The 19769-nt window shown below is 46.2% G+C and overlaps 1 protein-coding gene across 4 annotated transcripts; it reads left to right on the forward strand.

Moving 5' to 3' along the window:
• Positions 1-4434: 4434 nt before the first annotated feature.
• On the forward strand, positions 4435-19647 carry LOC111068978 (DNA-binding protein Ewg). Of its 4 annotated transcripts, XM_041595820.1 has the most exons (8): positions 12068-13051; positions 13165-13374; positions 13635-13808; positions 13914-14210; positions 15563-15688; positions 15750-15885; positions 15952-16073; positions 18546-19647. In XM_041595820.1, exons 1-8 carry the CDS (start codon positions 12362-12364, stop codon positions 18741-18743), a joined length of 1953 nt encoding a protein of 650 aa, XP_041451754.1. In that variant the 5' UTR covers positions 12068-12361; the 3' UTR covers positions 18744-19647. The 4 variants fall into 4 exon arrangements, with proteins under 4 accessions (XP_022214508.2, XP_041451754.1, XP_041451753.1 ...); XM_041595819.1 differs by lacking the exon at positions 18546-19647 and having other exon boundaries at positions 15952-18200; XM_041595821.1 differs by lacking the exon at positions 18546-19647 and having other exon boundaries at positions 13914-14093; positions 15952-18200.
• The last annotated feature ends 122 nt before the right edge of the window (positions 19648-19769 follow it).

Raw genomic sequence — 19769 nt, forward strand, 5'->3', positions numbered from 1 at the left:
AGAGAGAAAAAAGTGACCAGAGACCAAAAAGTATTGAAGTATTTACACTGGAGAACTTCTTGCCTTGCCTTGCCTTGCCGGGAAAAGAGCTTAAGGTTGTGTCTGGGTTTATTTGGGCAGTTTGATGTCCCATTTCACTTGGAAGAGTACCCTTTTCATCCCCTCCCCCCCCTACCCCAGCCTAAGGTTTCCTCCTTCTACTGAATTTTCCTCCTTCTACATTTATGGGGAAAACTCATATATGTATGTATATATCATACATATATGTATGTATATATCATACATAAATACTCGTATCGTATGGATGGATGGATGGCTCAGAACTTTCGCCCTGACTTTCTTTCGGCATTGCTGTTGGATTTCTTTGGTTCCTAAGACGCGTTCCGATTTGACCAGAACCTGCAGCTGGATATCTATTATCTAAATAAATTATATATACAAAATACATACCATATATACATGCGGCAATACATATGCATAAACTATATATAATATATATATATATATATATATAAATACATATACAAATATGAATAAAGTAATTATAAATGTAATTAATAAACAGAGAGACGAGCCGGAAATAAACGCAACGGGGAGATGACATTTTTTTGTGCTTAAATTATCGCTTTTCCCTTTTCCTGCGTTTCGGGAAAGCTGCTCACGGGAAAGCTGTCTCAGCTTTTCCTTTGCTCCGCTTTTCATCCAGCCACCCACCCACCTGTGCTTGGAGCTTTGCAGCTTTAAGCTTGCGCCAGCCGTTAGCCAAGAATTTTGAATGCAACAATGCAACGAGCGCGCACAGGGACGAGCCTTCAAAGCTTCAGGCTTGAGGCTTGAGGCTTGAGGCTGTGGGTGTGACAAATCGGTAAGAATAATCGATGGTGTCTGCCAAACACAACCGTAAACCAGCCACATTAGTGCGAGTGTGTGTGTGCTGTGTGTGTGTGTGCTGTGTGTGTGTGATAGCGGCAATAACAAACCAGAGTCCAAGGCCAAACAAATGAGAGCAAAACGTGCAGGCGGCGAGGGAGGACGCCCGAGCTGAAGGTTACGCAAAATTTCTAACCAGCCAAAAGGACCCTGTCAATACCCTGCCTTGAAAATTCTGAAGAGGATTCCATCAAAGAGAAATTTAAAAGAGCTTAAAGACGAATCCTCAGAATGGAAATAATGGAGAAAGCGAAACAGAAGCATGCCACATAATGAACGGAGAGATGTCGTGCCACGAGACACATTCGTTTAAAATTTTAAAGTTTTCAAATGCATGTAGACTTTACATTGTACAGCCACTATGTATATATCATATAATATAATTTTTGGAAATTTATGAGGGTACTTTCAGTGGATGGGAAAACGGTAAAATCATCAACGTGTGGATTGATGAACGGAGGAATGAACAGAAATGGGATATATGCTTTCTTTTGTGCGCTAAAAACCAAAATGACCAATTTAATATAACAATTAATATAATACAAATTATATATTTAAGCGCAACTGTGCCTATTTGTTTTGTATTTTATGGAAAATTCAAGGATTGGGCATGGAGAGCGCAAGGCGTCGGACTATAGCAAAATGATCGTGCCGAATTTCCAGTAAAATTATGAAAGGAAACAGAAGTCAAATGGTTATCACTTTCGGCAGATAAATTGAAGAAGAGTTGGAGATTAAGTTAAAGAATTAATTAACATCCTGCACCTGCCCAATCCATCAGCACATGTACCCCGTGATTTTTTTTTGCACGTAGCACGTAGCGAGGCCAAAGAGGACAATGTCTTTTCATATCAAAACAGACGCAGGCGCAGATCGGGTTACGTTGCGTATGAGCCGCATCGCATACTTCTGGTGTGTCCGTGTACGTACACGTGCCTCCATCCATCCGAGGTTGTGTGCCTGCCCACTGCATCTGTATCTGCGTGTGTTTGTGTGTGTGTGTGCGAATCGTAGTACTACTGACACCTCAAATACTACGCCATCGACTGCTGTGACCTGCCATGTGCCCCATGCCTTTGCCTTTGGCTGTGGCTTAGCTGTGGCTGTGGCTGGGGTCCTGCTAAATGTTGGTCGCTGGATGGGTGTTGGTGGCTCCGTCGCTGGGTCGCCGGCAGTTGACAGCACAGGCTGGCTGTCCTGGCCTGGCTTCTGCTGTCAGTGCCACATTGCCACAGTGCCACACGGTCATTTCAAAGTGCAACGCTGGCGCGCCACAAAACAGAAGCCGAAACAGACGTAAAAAACACGCGTGTAATTAGCCGTTCCACGCAGATGGAAATGAAAGTGGAAACGGAAACGGAAATTAAAATCCAAATGGATATGGAAATGGAAAAGGCCAAGCCGTAAACGAATTGGCTCCAAAAACAAAAGACGAGCGAAGCTCTAAGAAATTTCTGCGCGGTTACGTTGAGCATCGCAGCCAAAACGGAAATCGGCTTGGACAGGATGTACATGCATACATATGTATGTATGAATGTATATACATAGTATGTATGTGCGTGTGTGTGTAGTGTACATATGTGTATGCACAACACGTGAGTGACCTTGAGCCCTCGCAACACAACAGTTCCAAAGGGGGCTGGGGGTTGGCCCAGACCTTGAACACACGCGTGTTTTGGGGGGAGCGAAATGCGAGAGGAATAGCTCCTCGCTGGAACCCCACACATGTGTAGGAGTTCGGGGAGCAGGCCTGCCCGGTATCAGGGACTGTCTGGACTGGCCCTAGTCATATCCGCCTGGCCTGCCATGACGACGCGATCTAGGGCCGGTTGACCCAATTCGACTCCCCACTGCGAATGCTGTTCGCAGCAAAGCTCGCAGCAAAATTCAAGATCATTGCCAACTGTAAGACGGGAAGGGCCATATCTGGAGTCCGGATTACGCAGAACAGAGCAGAATGCGGCCACATGGCTGGCCAGCGGCCAGAGCAGAGCCATCTCTCAGTTCCGGTGATAAGCGGGGCCGAACACCACGATAAGTACCAGAACAGACCACATTCGGAGCGAAGAGCCAGAGACCAGAGACCCAAGACCCATACTGGTATGGTTATTCCCTGGCCAATGTGGGCGAGTTCCGTGCGATAAGAAAATCACAAGCTGTGTTTCTTCTTTGCTCTTTTGTATCGAATAGTTTTTTTTTTTTTGTATTGTTTTCATTTTCTTTCTCATTCCCTTTTTTTTTTTTTTTTTAATTTTTATTCTTATTTTTTTTTTTGCATGCGGGCAATCAGTGGAGCCCGTTCGGAGAATAGGTTTTATCAGGCATATCCTAATGTGGTAGGGGGCAAGCGGCATGGGTGTGTGTGTGCCTGACGCGCCTCTGTGCCGCGCAGGGCCTTAAAAGGCGGCTGCCAAACGGACAGCAGTCAGTCGCGCTTAGTCGTCGCCTTCGCGCGGTCCCTTTAACCACTCCAACAAATATCAAAACCACAAAATAACTCAGCCTATTGCTGGTCAATTCTAAATTGTTGCTCTCCATTCTTTTTTTTTAAGTTTTAAAGTGATAAAGTTTTGTGTGAATCTCTGCCACAATAAGAGAAACAAATTGTGTGTGAGTCTCTCACCTGGCTGGTCTAGCTGACTTGTTTCCAATATTGCTAGCTGCCTTGTGAAAGGCTTACGTGTGTTTGCAGCTCAACTGAAATAAATCGCAAAATATTACAAAAGATGTCCCACACTTAATTAAATATAATTTAATTAAATTTCAAATTTGAATTGTGCGCGCAACAGGCTAGATATATGCCGCCACCAATCGATAACAATAGCAGCCATCGCACACGTTTAAAGCGCGGCACCAGCGGCAGATGGCGTCACTGTGTACACGATAGTCGACGACATTTGCTTAGCCAAAAAGTAAGGGTCGACTCATCCAGCCAAACAAAACACAAATATATTCATGTTTATTGTTTGTGATTTGACACTGGCATTGGATTTGAATTATGTAAACACCACGGAGGAATTGGATATCATTTGTCACACATATATCGAAAGGTGCCCACCATCGATACTCGCCATCGATGTTTGTTGTCGCAGCTCTGTAGAGCCATAACACGCATTTTTAGATTTATCAAGAGCATAAATATCAATTTATGACGAAAAACGGCATTTTGAATCTTAGTTGCTATTGTTATAAGATAACAGTCGCACTCGGCTCAACTTTTATTTTCAAAATAAAACGCCGATATGTTCCGCTAATCGCACAAAACTACTCATATGTTTTTTCAACTACCCTGTGCAGCGATAAGTAGCATCAAAACTCGGTTTATCTCAGCTAACGACGTGAAAGAAGAGAAAAATAGCTTTGATTTGCTTAGGACTACGAAAAGTTGTTCCATTGCTGATATATCACACAGCAAAAAACACATTAATGTTTTCGCCAGTCCAAAAAACTATCGCTTACATATATAGTATCCACACTAAATATGTATCGATATTTTCTTATCAATATATTTAACCCTAACTAGAACAAAAAGGGAATTACACAAAAAAAATTCTTACGAAAAACGAACAGCACTCTGGCCAGCCTCGAATGCTGCAAGCTGGGGCACAACAACAACAAATCGCAAGTGGCATGTGGCAAGCGTGGCAGTGCGCAAATGTAAAATGCAGCGAATATTCGCATGTGCAGTGTGATAATAAATAAACGCAGGGTCCAAAAAACGCGAGCGACGACGCAGGGGCAAAGCAAACACAACAACGTCGCAGCAGCAGCACCACCAGCGGCAGAAGCAGCGTTTTGGCGGCGGCGGCGCGTGTGTATTTCTATGTTTAGATGTGTGTGTGTTTGTACGAGAGTGTAACTGTTCCTACAGGAGAATACCGTTAAGCAGCAGAGCAGTCCCAAGGCCAGGAAGGAGGCAACATCCACATCTATTAGACACACGCAGGTGCGTATACCCTGAATAAAGCCTCCACTTCACTCCGCTCCTGCTGTTACCAATGTGTGCATGCATGTTGTGTGTGTGTGTGTGTGAGCGCGACGCAGACGTGAAGAATTTTCGATTTTCCACTATATTCGGTTTTCGCGCAAGGCAGACCGTGTGTGTGTGTTGGTGTTGTGTGTTCTGTTCTGTTCTGTTCAGCGCGCAGCTCAGCGGAAAAGTCGTCGGTGCAGACAGTCGCAGTAAGCAATAAGTTTTTCACGCAAAATCCAATTTTTCCATCTCTGAGGAGGGAACAACAACAACAAGAAGGAAGTCGCAGCAAATGCGAAGAGGGACGGGATGAACGGTAAACAGTGCTAACAACACACACAAACAACAACAACAACGACAACAAGAAGCAAGAAGTAAACTGTTCTTTTTTCACACTCTCTCTTTCATCCTCTCTATCCATCTCTCTGCTGGCTATTTAAAACCCAATATGTAATGCATTTGCATGTGCATATTCATGTGCCCTGTGCTGTATCCGCTCGGTGGGTGCAGGGGAGTGTGTGTGTGTGCGTGTATTAGATAATCCAGAAAGAGACCCTTATTTTGTGTGTGTACTGTTACAGCGGCGCCTTGAACCGAACGCCGACTGCGAGTGTCCGTAATTAAAACATGCGCCGAACAGCAGCAAGCAAACTGTTCTCATTTTTCGTGTCAGCGACGGTCGAGTGGTGGTCGGTCGGTCGGTAGGTTGGTGTGGGGTTTGGCGGCGGGGGTAGCAAATGTTACCAGTATGGAGGGGGTGCGGCATACATAGCGTATGCGTAACATTTTTCCAAAAAACCCCTTTTTCGTTTGAATCTGCCTGAAACTAAATTCCAATTTGAATTGAGAAGGAAAAATCTGTGGTTCTGTATGTGTGTGTGTGTGTGTGTATCTTTTATGTACAGGGGTTGCATTTCCTATACACACGCACGCACACCCACCCACCCCCTCCTATAGGGCACATTAGGGATGGATACACAAACACTTTGCCATGGCAGCAACAGCAGCAGCCGTCAGAGATTTTCGCACAGGAGGCTGATTGAGGTGGACGCTACTGTGCCAGCAGCAGCATCGCAGTGGCAGCGCAGCAGCAGCAGTAGCCGCTGCTTTTAGGGGGTGGGTTGTACGAAAATTTCATAGTCGAAAAATTCGAAACAAGTACAGTTCCAATTGGGAAACAAGCGACTGGCACATGGCAACGTCGTCGCAAGGTTGTATCTGTGCATCTGTGTGTGTGTGCCTGTGGGGTTGGATCTGTGAGTCATTCAACCGTTAGTTTCCTCCTTACTGCTGTTCCATTTATACAAATTTACATTAAATACATGATATTCCTTACACAATATACATGTAAATATGTACCTACAATTATATATGTATTCATATCATTCACATGGGGGCATATGCGTTTGCCCATTGCCCATTGCCGCGTGTGCGCCGTCGCCGCGGCCCGTCAGCACCGACGCCGCCGCATGCGTAACGTACTTTTTCACTGTTCTTTCTACTTCTACTTCTACCCCTCCCCCCACCGTTCTCCCGCCGCCACTTTCCACACTTTATTTTGTTTTTATCTTGCATTGTTTTTGTAGACATTTGCGTCAAGATACACACATACATCTACACATACACATGTGTGTAGATACAGAACATACATACATACACATGAAGCAGTGTGCCAGCTAGAGTGAGAGAGAGAAGAGTGAGTGCGAGAGAGCACTTGGCGCACTAGCAAGAGATAGAAAACGGAATCGTAGCTATCGATTAGGTATTTGCGTACAGAGCGGAGAGCGCACTGTCGATTGCATGTATGTACATAGTATGCCACACAGTGGAACCTCTCGCAGTGGAACTCATTCGTTGTGGCTCGAATAGGGACTCATTTCGAAGGCAAGGATTGATTCAGATGCTATTATTGGAGTGAGGAACCCTTGCATTGGTCATTCTGTTGGATTGCTGGAACACTCGCTGACAAAACTGCTTGCACTGCACATAAATTGCATTGACATTAAATAATGCCAGTTTTTGCCTACTCTTACCCTCCCCTCTCGTGAACCCCCAAAGGGCCTCTATCTTCGCATGACACTCGAAATTCGTTTGGTATGAAATATAAACAAATGAACTGCGCGTAAATTGGATTCTATGGGAAACAGCCAGCACATAAGCATGTCAGAGATTTCGAAGAGTGATAGCTGCGTTGACGGCAATACCCTGAACGAAAATCCCTGAATAATTGCTCCCACTGTGCCACCGTGCCACTTTCAGCATGCGCCAAAGCTGTTGCGACTGCTGCTGCTGCTGCTTCTGCTGCTGTATGGGTGGCTGTGTCTGTGCTTGTGGGGCAGTGAGCGCGCTGACGCAGTGGGAGTTTGCTGTAGCCCATACATACATACAGACATGCATATCGTGGGGGGAGCACACATTTTTCTAGGCGGTGGGCGCATGCACCCACTATCGTTGGGAACGGCAGATACGGAAAATGTAATACCATCCGAAAGCGAAAAGAATATCAACAACACCTTTTCTAAGTATTTCAAATGTTCTTTCGCTGTTCTCTTTTGCTCTCTCCCCTCTCTCTATCTGTGTGTTTGTGCTTGTTATAAATAGATCAGAGCATAACATTAGCTGCGCCCAGACGCAGACACAGGTCGCACAGCATTGCCAAGTGCACAGAATAAAGCTCTCTTTGCTGACAGTGTTGCCATATGCGCAAGCGCCGAGTGTGAGAGTGTGACCCATAGCCATCCATTTTCTTTTGCAGATTGGTAGATACATACATATGTACATATGTACATATATTATTCCATTCGAGTTGCCTTCACGCATTGTGCATTTCTGTGTGTGTGTATGTTTTGCGGGGCACAAGCTTGTAGCATGCTTCTCAGCGCACTCGAAATTGGCCAAACTTTGCGCAGTTCTGCGTAAAGTAGAAACAAGAGAAAAGAGAGCGAAGGTTGCGCACGCAACATCCCATCTGATTTCAATCATAATCAATTGCCATTCACTCTACTTACCATTCGCATTCACCTGATCTGTCTACACATTGTAATATTCCGTCCCATCCTTCGTTATATGTATGCTTGGAACCTTACCGATCGAATGACGAATCTTTTGTGCTCCATTTTCCTATAGTTTTCTATTTACATTGAAGAAATTCCAGTTTTCTGCTCGAATTTCTAAAATACTCTTTGCCGAGCTGCCGATCTCCATGTAGCGAGAGATTTTCCTATAGCTGACAAAATAAACAAATATACCAGAACCTAGGTCCAATTGTCAGTGCTATGCGGCAACTTAAGTTTTAAGCAATCCCAGAAATTCTAAGCAATAAACAATGCAATGAAGAATACGCATACGAATCAACACAATTCGGGAACACCTTTCATTCACCTTTGAAATGGATATGGATATGGATATGGCCAAGGGCGTTCTGTAAATACAAATCAGTGCAGAGAAACAAATGTTCTTAGGGGCTTCTATGCCATGTACCCTTTTGTGACATTTGTGTTCTCATTTTGTGCCCGCCACTGTACGAGGAGGCGAGTGTGATTTTGGCATGCTCCAGTGGCACGCGCAAGTGATACGCGCTTACCGCAGCCCAAAAATCCCAACCAAAAAGCCATCCCCTGTTGGTGCACAGAGAACAAACACAGAGCGAGCCAGCGAGCGAGAGAGAGAGGGAGCAGGGTGGTGCACACTGTGATGGTGGTGCTTTACCGCTGGTGGTGGGTGGTGGTGGTGCCAAGCAGTGCGAGCAGTGCATGCGTGGCCATATGTCCGCCGAGTTTAACAACCAGACACGGGACACGGACACTGTCAATATTAAGCGCCAGGAGTTTGCGTGCCGCCTTGTAGTTGTTTTTCTTGTTTTTGTTGTTGTTGACGGCATGGTAGTGGAGAAAGTAAAGTGGTGGTGGTGGTGGTGTTGTTGCTGCTGCTGTTTGTGTTCCAAGGGTTGATGTTTCGAACTGAATTTCTTTTTCAGGGAGCGGGGACTTCCACCCAGTCGGTGGGTATGGGGGGGATGAGCACTTCTTTTGGGGGTAAGCTGCGCAGCCCTGCAAAAAGCGTATACATAAGAACACACAAATTTCGGTGTCTCTCTCCAGTGCTGCGCAGGATGGTTGCCCGGGGGAGGTGGAAGGGGTGTTAGGCTGGGCACGCATATGCAGGCGAAAGCTTTCCCCACGGAAGCTCTCTGTTTAACCGTTTCCCAGCGCTGAGCTTCCAGCACTGTTCTTACTCTCTCTGTAGGTCTCTCTCTCCCTTTGTTATTTCACGGGCTGAGCGGGAGTGCTGCAAAGGTAAACAGTTACATTTAGCGGTAGAACAACGGGGGCTAAAGAAGGACAGCATTACATATACGATACTCTAGCGGAGGGCTTTCCTTTCGCACTCTCCCTCTCTCTCTCTTTGAAACGCGTCGCCCAGCGACGTCGACGCATGGGCGCAGTATTGATTTTTTACTGCGTCGACGTCGCTGCTCCGGTCCGTGGGGTGGTTTGGCAGTGCGCTCTGCTCTGCTTGTGGCTGTGTGGCTGTGTTGCTCTGTTGATGTTGCTGTTCTTGTTACTCCTCCCTTGGCCGCCTCTGGAGCAAGCACTGCCGCCGCTGCCGTTCTCTGAGCAAACGCAAATAGAACTCAACGTTTGAGCGCAGCACCCAACACCCAGGCAGGCAGCACAGCCGCAGCCACAGCGCAGCGCAGCGCAGCAAAGCACTGAGCCGCACTCAGAAGAGCCACACGGAGTCACACAGCCGCCAGAGCCGCCAGAGAGAGAGCTGCAATCGGTCCGGGTCCGGGTTGGAGAGCTAAAATCATACAATATTTCCAATTCCAGTTCCGATTTTCCTGTGTGTTTTCTCTGCGTCTGCGTTAGAGAGTTCTCATCGAAAACACACACCGGGCAAAGTGCTCAAGTGAAATATAAACAATATTTTTTTTTTTTGTATTGTTCCGTGTCTTAAAAAGTGCGTGAAATAATAATTAAGGCATAAATAACACAATAAGTGATGATGCCAGAAGTCCCAAAGCCATAAATATATCAACGAATAGTCCCAATTGGATTTTATAATATTTTAACCCCCGGGGAGCAAGCACCCAAACCGAAACTGAAACTGAAACCGAAACAACGAAAAATTGTCAAGGCAAGCAATAAAAATAATTTAATAATTTCAATAATAAAAAATAAATTTTAAATATTATGTCGAGTTTGCCAAAAAATTTTGGGCATCGAATTCGAGTTTGAACTTGCAACCGAATGCAATGCGCACGTGCAGAGGCCCCCAAGAAAGCTGAACTCGAAAGTGAGACAGAAACAGAGAGAGAGAGAGTGAGATACTGGGCGAAGAGAGGGAGAGTGATTGGCAGAAGAAAGAACGAAGCTTGGGGAGTCTGCGCAGAGAGGAGACGACGGCACATGCTCAGAGATTCTTAGAGAGAGAGAGAGAGAGCAGAAAATAGAAAGAGAAAGCAAGAGTGAAAGTGAAAGAGATGTACAGTGAACGAGAATAAATAGTAAACAAATTTAGCTGATTTGTTTGCTGATTTAAAAAAAAATAAAGAATTGTACACACGCCTAAGAATTAAAAAAGAAAAAAAATAAGACTGAGATGCATAGATAATAGATAAGGAATAAAATAGAACACAAGAAAGAGATCGCAAGGGATGGAAGCGCCATGCCCGGAACAGCAAGAGATTCCCATTCGACGTGCTTAAAAAACAAACGAAAACAGTGCCAAAGTTAGTTTTTAGTTTCTTAAAAGTTTAATTTTAATTAAACCATTTAAAATATTTGAAAATTCTATAAGAAAAGGTAGACAGGAAAGACAACTTATCTATTTTTCTAGTACGTGTAAATAGATATAGAGATGACTGCACAAGCACATAGATTTGCTCAAATAAGAGAGATGTAAATTAAGCATGTAAAAGAGATGGGATATAAAATGAATGGAGCTTTGGGAAATACCTATTTATGGAGTTCTAAGTCGAATCGAAATACCACAAATAATTATGGGCATATAAGTACACGCCGTGAAGTCATCTCTGGGAACAGAAGAGTATTCACGGGGTATTGCAGTTGGTATGCCACATCCGAACATTCTGTTAACCTTGTGCACCCTAACCCCTGCACCCTGCCCCCTGCCCCCTGCCCACACATACTCGTATGTAAATTAAGTGACAAGCTCACGTTCTCCGTGGCCCATCATCGGACCCTACACGTACAAATGCTTCAAGTTGTGGCCCGGGGTCCAATGCTGTTCGAATGCTTCAAAGCCGATAAGGTGCAGCTGTGCAAGAAACACTAGTAGTGAGTTCTAACTACTTGTGGGGGCAAAAAGTAAACGTGGATACCTGAGAAATTGTCTAATAAAATATTCGTTTTTGAGTTGTTAGAGCGCAGAAGCCATTCACGTTTTGACCCTTGAATAACCCAACAGGATGCATCGAGGCGAGAAATATAGGATTTTGGCAATAGAAAAGCACACTTATTCAAAGCTTTTCGTTAGATGGAAAATTCCAAGCTTTATTTTGTAGAATCTGTGGCATCTTTTAGCCTGTCTTTGCCACTGTCCAACCCCCCATGGGTCCCCATGTGTTGGCATCCAGCTGTTTATATAAACGTATGTACAGTGTACACGCGTGTTATATACATATATTTCTGTCATTTATTTATGTGTGTGGGGCGCGGGGGGCCCCCCCCCGGCCCCGGGCCCCCCCCCCGGGGGGTGCGCGGCCCCGGTGGGGGGGGTGTGTGTGTGGGTGTATGTGTTTTTGTTGTTGTGTGTTGCTCTGTTTTTTAATTGTTGCTGGGCGTTGCGCATGCGCGCTTTTGACCTGATTCACATTTCGCTTATCAGCAAGAGCAACTGCAGAGCTTTTTTCCACTGTAGTTATTCACAGAGAAAGAGACTGCCAGAAAGAGATACAAATATTCATGCATATATATGTCCATACATAAGTAAAGCACTTAAATGTTAATTCTGATTTCTGTTTGTTGTTTGTTGTGTGTGTGTGTCTTCCACAGCTCTTATCATCACACAGTGCGCATGCGAATAAGGGGCCAACAGTCGAAGGAACGAAGGTGAAGGAGGACCGACCGGACCAGACCAGACCAGACCAGAACGAGACAGGAAGAGGGAGAGAGGAAGAGACGAACGAGAGAGTGAGAGACAGCGACAGATCGAGAAAGGCATCCACACACAGGCAAACTGGCAACCACAAGCTATCGTCTGGTCGTGGCCCCGGCCAACAGCCAGCGGAACTCCGGCGGCAGCAATGTGGTCGTAACAACGACCGGCGGCAATGGCGGTCCCAATTCCAGCGGCGGCAATGGGAGCAATGGCAGCTCTGGGAGCGGTGGCCTCAACGTGACCACCATCACGACGACGAGCAGCGGCAGCCACAGTCACAGCCAGGTGCAGTCCGGCGGCAGCCAGAGCAACGGCACCACCTACAAGATAGAGATGCTCGACGAGGATATCCAGAGCCTGGGCAGCGACGATGACGAGGAGGATCTGATCAGCAGCGATGGGAGCCTGTATGACGGTGATCTCGGCTCGATACCCGTCAACGATGATGTCGCCCATCAGCTGGCCGCCGCCGGACCAGTCGGTGTGGCGGCCGCAGCGGCCATCGCCAGCTCAAAGAAACGCAAGCGGCCGCACTGCTTCGAGACGAATCCGTCGGTGCGCAAGCGGCAGCAGAACCGGCTGCTGCGCAAGCTGCGTGGCATCATCTACGAGTTCACGGGTCGCGTCGGCAAGCAGGCGGTGGTGCTGGTGGCAACGCCAGGCAAGCCCAACACCAGCTACAAGGTGTTCGGCGCCAAGCCGCTGGAGGATGTGCTACGCAACCTGAAGAATATCGTCATGGACGAGCTGGACAATGCGCTGGCGCAGCAGGCGCCGCCGCCGCCCCAGGACGATCCGTCGCTGTTCGAGCTGCCCGGCCTGGTCATCGATGGGATACCAACGCCCGTCGAGAAGATGACCCAGGCCCAGCTGCGGGCCTTCATTCCACTAATGCTCAAGTACTCAACGGGACGGGGCAAACCGGGCTGGGGACGGGAGTCGACGCGGCCACCCTGGTGGCCCAAGGAGCTGCCGTGGGCCAATGTGCGGATGGATGCCCGCTCCGAGGACGACAAGCAGAAGGTGGGTGGGGTGGGTGTTAAACAGCCGCCCCCGTTTAATCGCTGAATTGTACTAATCACAAGCTTCCCATTCCCATTGTCGCCTTTCATCTATCTACCCGGTGATGGCTACAGATCAGCTGGACGCATGCGCTGCGCAAGATCGTGATCAACTGCTACAAATATCATGGACGGGAGGATCTGCTGCCGACCTTTGCCGATGACGATGACAAGGTGAACGCTTTGATCTCGCAATCGGGCGACGAGGACGAGGACATGGAGCTATCCAGCACGCCCACCATCCACACAGTGACAACAATGACGCCCCCGTCAGGGAACAGCAACGTGAGTATGACCCAAAGGGCCGCCCACCAACCGAATCCCATTTCCGATCAGCGTGCAGCGGCACTGCAACGTCTGGGTCACACGGTGTCACGCGTCGCCCGAATATTAATCTCTGTCTGGTCCATACTGCATCCCCCCGATACCCCATCCATCCGTGGTCCATCCGTTCACTCCCATTCGATGCCACTAACCCCACATTTGTTTCATTCGACTAACTAACCGTCAAACTCCAACCTCCAACCTTCAACTCTAACGAACAGCAACCGCAGCAGGTCAATGTGGTTAAGATCAACAGCGCCGGCACGGTGATCACCACACACACGGCCCAGACCAACTCCCCGGCCCCGACGATCATCCAGAGCACCAATAACCAGCATGTGACCACTACGGCCACCCTGCCGGCCTCCACCAAGATCGAGATATGCCAGGCGCCGGCCCAACAGCACCACCAGCAGCAGCAGCAACAGCAGCAGCAGCACCACCAGCAGCAACAACAGCAGCAGCAACAGCAGCAGCAGCAGCAACAACATCACCAACAGCAGCAGCAGCAGCACCACCACCAGCAACAACAACAACAACAGCACCACCAGCAGCACCACCTTCCCGCCGGCAGCACCGTACACATTCAGCCCATCAGCGGCGGCCAGCCGCAGACCATACAGTTGACGACCGCCAGCGGGACGACCACGGCCACCGCTGTGCCAACGACGGCAGCAGCCGTAAGTGCCGCCCAGGCAGCGGCCGCAGCCCAGAATTCGGCCGCCCAGACCGTCACTGCCCAGCAGATAGCGAATGCCCAAGTTTGCATCGAGCCCATAACGCTGAGCGACGTTGATGTTCGTACTAATCTGAAACTGAAACGGAATTCGAATTCGAATCCGAATCCGATTGCCATTCTTTCTGTTCTGATTCTGTTCTTGTATCCCACTAATCAACGAGCCGGTAACACGACGTGCACCTATGGCGGCATCTATGCACTTGGACATGGCTGATGGCAGGGTATCTCATAGTCGCTCAGGCTACAAGTCCATTTATACCTATATGAGAAAGAGAGAGAGAGAGTTATATATTCAGAACCAATGGGGATGTTAGAATATTATGCGGGAGATACTATTTAAACTATTCGCGTCATGCACACGACATGTATTTTGTGTTTTTGTTTGCAACTCTCTGGCATTCTCTTCTGCAGCATTCACTTGTACGTTTCGAGCATCCGCTATGCCGCTCCATAAGGAATCTCTTCTTAATTCGAATCCATTCAAAGGGTTTCCCATCAAAGTCACGAATGCAGTCATACAAGAAAGTGAGAGTTGAATTCACGTTCCGTAGGCCCTTATCTGAAGATTAATCTGGGAATTAGGCAAAAACCGATTGAGGAAGAAAGTTTGAAGCAATTTGCACATCAATAATGTTTGAATTGTTCGTCGTTGCTGACTGTAAAATCAGCAAGATATTTATAGGTCCCGTGCATAGTCCATAGGGTCCATAGGTGCTCGTTCGTCCATTACCCAAAAACCTCTTCTGTTCGCAGATTATTATTTGGCTCAACGTTATGTTGTTCTGCTGCTGATGTTTGATGTTTGCTGTGTTTATTTTTTCCCCCTTTTTTTTTACTTGCAATGCTGCCACTCGTTGTATTATCATTTTGTTAACATTAGCAGATTTATTTTGATGTACTGTACTGTACTTCTGCTTGTCTTTGCGAAGAGATTAAAACCGATTGATTTGATTGATATTATTTTTTTGTTTTGTTTGTTTGTCTTCTAATTATTTTTTACATATATTTTGTTGTTGTTTTTTTTTTGTCTCTTTTTTTTCAGCTGGGTTTTCATTGCAAGTTCTCATTATTTCCATCTGCCACAAGTCGAACACACAAATCGCACATTCGAAACAATATCCCACACGCACACACACACACACACGACTCCAACTCCAACACCAACAAAAAGCAAATCAAAATAAAAAACCGATCTTTATTCACTGTGGTGTCTGTTAATTGAATGTTGCTTCGATTCATTGAATGTTGTTTGTATATAATTTAAATTAATTTATTGCTTAATTTATTTTGCACTTTTTTAAGATATATGATTTGCTTTGTTCGCTTGATTATCTATCTTTTAACGCTGTTATATCTGTTATATATTTGTCGCATAACCCCAACTCTTGATCGCCTCTCTTTCCCGTACAGTACACCACGCAGACTGTGCTCTCGCAGAACGCCGATGGCACGGTGTCCCTCATCCAGGTGGATCCCAACAATCCCATTATCACGCTGTCGGACGGCACAACCGCCCAGGTGCAGGGCGTGGCAACGGTGAGTAGTGTGGAGGGCTCTTTGCACGACCGGACTCCATTAATCCCTTTGCCATTTGCAGCTGCATCAGGGAGAGGGTGGGGCCACCATCCAGACCGTACAAAGTCTCACCGATGTCAACGGGCATGAGAATATGACCGTGGATCTGACCGAGACGCAAGATGGCCAAATCTATATCACCACCGAGGATGGGCAGGGTGAGTAGTGGCTGGATTATCCGATTGGATTATGAAAGTTGGGCTCATGCGGCGTCTCCCTTGCAGGCTATCCCGTCTCCGTGAGCAATGTGATCTCGGTGCCCGTCTCCATGTACCAGTCGGTGATGGCCAACATGCAGCAGCTGCAGACGAACAGCGACGGCACCGTGTGCCTGGCCCCCATGCAGGTAGATACCAGTGCCACGCGCACCTCCAGCTCGGCCTCGGGGTCTCAGCCGCCGGCCACCGGCTCCCTGCAGTGCTACTCGCTGATCAGCGCTGGCCATGCCGTTCTCGGCAGACGCAGTGGCGGTGCCGGTGGCGGTGGCAGTGGCAGCGGCGCGACCCTGGGACACCACCAACAGTCGCTCACATTGCAGGCAGCTGCGGGGGCGCGCTACTATCTGGCGGCAGCGCCAGCGGCCACCAATAATCACAGTAGCAGTAGCAACCATAGTAGCAGTAGTGCGGGCTTTAATCTCCACCAGAACCATAACCATAACCAACATCACCACCACCACCACAACAACAACAACAACAATAGTACCCTTGCCAACAACAACAACAACAGCAGCAGCAGCAATAGCATTAAGAGGCCCCTCCCCATTTTGCTGGCATCTCCCATACCCAATTCCAATCCCACTGCCCATGCAACAACGACAAGCAGCACCACCACGACGGCTGCGACCACAACGCGCTCCACGCGACGTGTGGCGGCGACCAGCAAGGCCGGAAACGGCGCACAAAAGCGTCGCAAGCCCGGTAGGAGCAGCCGCAAGCTACCCACAAAGGCGACGGGCGAAACATCCGCCTCCAGCGGATCCCCTGTAGGCATGGGCTGCTCCTCCTCGGCGGCGGCTACAGCTGCCGCCATACGTTGCGTGGACAGTGCCAGTCTGACGAACATGCAGCTGCAGCTGCCGGCCAAGACGATTAAGCTGGAGAACTTTGAGTAGTAGACCAGACCGTAGACCGTAGCCGTAGACCAGTAGACCCGCAGTAGACTCGTAGTCTTGTAGAAGACCCCACCCAGATATAGATACAGATGATACAGGCACCTTTCGAATCTAGTCAAGAAGCGGCTTTGCACAACAATTTAGCTAACAACATAGACACACCTCACACACACACACTTGCCATCTATACTTAGAAAAAAACAGAAAAATACATTGTGAATGCCAGAAGAAACGAAACGAGGAAACGAAGCAGGAAACCAGAGTAGGAAATATAGCAAAAAGGGTTCCTGCTGGAACGTGGAATAGAATTTATTTGAATTCGTTTAGGAAGAATCCTCGATGAAACGAAGAATATGAAAACCAAAACCAAAACCAAATAGGAATACAATTTGTTGATAAATGAAACAAGAACCAAAAATCAGAATATGCACCCAGAGAGAGCAGAGAGCAGAAAATCAAAGAGAAGCAAAGCAAAGCAAAGCAAATGAAAAAAAAGAAAACTAAAAGTGAATATTAATCAGTCATGTTCCTAGTTAATCAAGCTGTAGCAAACCAATCATGGATATCCGTTTTTGTTGTCGTTTGTTTTAGTTTTAAGCGATTTACTTTATATTTATATAATCGTGCACATAATCTTGCTAGGGCATAGAGTGGAACTCAGACCAAATATTTTAGAATTTAAATGTAAAGGTAAGGAGGAGAGTTGATCTTTGATCAGTTGCAATTGGAATGCTAGGCAAATCTTGAGTTAGTTTAGTTTAGTTCGATAAGTAGTCAAGCGAACAGGAACCTAGTTTAAAACATAAACCGTAACCCGTAATCCGTTACCCGTAACACCGTAACCAAAAACCCAAACCAAATTTTAGTCAATGCCGCATTGAAAATGTATACAAAAGAAAAACATTTAAGAGCCAGAGCTGAAGCAGAGCATGCCATCGATTTTAATTGTAATTTGTGCCTTGGATTAGCCCCCAAATCATGTGGGATATAAATACAAACATATAGAGAGTAGGTTATATAATATATATGGGGCGTATCCCATCACTTGCCTGGCATTCGCACAGCCTTTTGGGTCGCTCGCTGCAAATATTGAAAGTGCATACAAAGTTATTTTTATGTTGATCTATGACTATTTTTTATTATGATTATTATTATTATGTTTTATTCAATTTTTATTATTATTGTAATTATTTGAATGTTTAGTTGTATGTATGAAATTGAAAATATTATATTTTAGTTGTTTTAGACCAAATGTTTATCCGCAGCCGCTACCCTGCAGCGCTCGGATCAAAAGTGAAGTGAAAGTGAAAACGTAAACAAAAACAGAAAACAAAAAACCAACAAATTTTATTGAATAAACCTTTTGTTGTTGTGATTTTAATTATAATTGGTATTTGTTTTATTTAATTTATTTCATATGCATATATTTTACTCACACTTTTACCATATATTTTGCTAGCCCTGATTTTGTGTAAGTATTCTTCGATCGTTTGATCGTTCCTTTTATTTCCTTTGCTTTTTTTTTCCAATTTTATTTTCCTTAGAGACAGACACAGACGGATGTGCGAGGCAGTACCAGAAAAGATTCCCCCCCATCACAATACAATGCATCACAATACAAAACAAAAAAAATTTAATTTAAAATATCATTTCGAATAATTTCTAACCTTGTTTCTATTTGCTATGTGCTTTGTGCCCCAACAGGTGGAGAACGGCGATCAGCTGGAGACGATCACAATGTCCCCCGGCATGCACCAGATGATGATCCAGGGCGGTCCGGGGCAGGAACCGCAACTGGTGCAGGTCGTCAGCCTGAAGGATGCCACCCTCCTGAGCAAGGCCATGGAGGCCATCAACTCCGGCAATGTCAAGCCCGAGGATACAATCATAATGGAACAATAGCTAATGCCCATTGAGGTCATGATCTCTCCGGAACAGAGCCAAGACCCGGAATGATCAGACCTCAATATCCCCTCTCCCCAATCGCCCCCGTGAGCAGCCCCGGGCATCGTTCGGAGCCAGAATAAGTATTTAATAAGTACCTGAAAGGTGTTGCTAATAAACGAATCTCATCTGGACTCTTTGTCGGCGGACGCTTGCGGCTCACCCAGACAGCCCAACCCATCCCCCCCTCCCCAATCCATCTCTAGTCACGAATCCATCTAGTCAGGAGTGCAGATTCGATGTAAAAATAAAGCAGTCTAGTCTTCGCGTAGGAAATAATCTTAAATTAACTTTAAATCCTTGCATTAGATCCCATGTTTTTTTTTCCGAGTGTTCCCTTTTTTTTTAGACATTTTTTTTGTATGTGCTCTATAAATAGTTAAATTCAATGCGGGGGAACATCCCATCCCATCCCGTAGGAGCTGGATACTCATAGCTATATCGTAATATACATATGCCTATATATAAGCATCGTAAGCGGTTAACCGAGTGTACAACTCCACATAGAGGATAACGGATAGCCGCCACACACACATACACACACATATGAGAGTCGCGTGCATATGGAAGATCTCTCCATGGGGGTAGTTCATCGCCGAGATCAGCCAGATCATCTAGGTTATATGGGGGGGTCACATAAATAGATCATCCAGATAGCGGACCGGACATGATGCCGGTGTTTGGAGGCGTTTTGCAATAATTAACCAAATGGATATTTAACGAATGAGATTACAAATTAATTATACAACTTAGGAAAAAACTGAAACCAAATGCAATGTAAACAGACAACATCACTTTAAACTTAATTAAATTACCGAATTAATTAATTATTAACGAATACAAACCTATGAATAATTATTCGAATAAACCAAACCAAAAAATTGTACAACAAAACCATCCAACCAACTGGCCATCAAACAGTAGGAGGTAGTGTGTCCCCCTATGGAGATGCTCCACAATCGATTGAGTCATTCGCTTGGCCAG

Source organism: Drosophila obscura, unplaced genomic scaffold (assembly GCF_018151105.1).
Source record: "Drosophila obscura isolate BZ-5 IFL unplaced genomic scaffold, ASM1815110v1 contig_84, whole genome shotgun sequence".
NCBI classification, from domain to species: domain Eukaryota; kingdom Metazoa; phylum Arthropoda; class Insecta; order Diptera; family Drosophilidae; genus Drosophila; species Drosophila obscura.

Coding starts and splice junctions, on each gene's coding strand:
- LOC111068978 (XM_041595819.1), top strand. CDS start 12,362: ATGCTCGACGAGGATATCCAGAGCCTGGGCAGCGACGATGACGAGGAG. Junction 14,211..15,562: donor TAACGCTGAGCGACGTTGAT/GTTCGTACTAAT, acceptor TTTCCCGTACAG/TACACCACGCAGACTGTGCT. Junction 15,689..15,749: donor AGGTGCAGGGCGTGGCAACG/GTGAGTAGTGTG, acceptor TGCCATTTGCAG/CTGCATCAGGGAGAGGGTGG.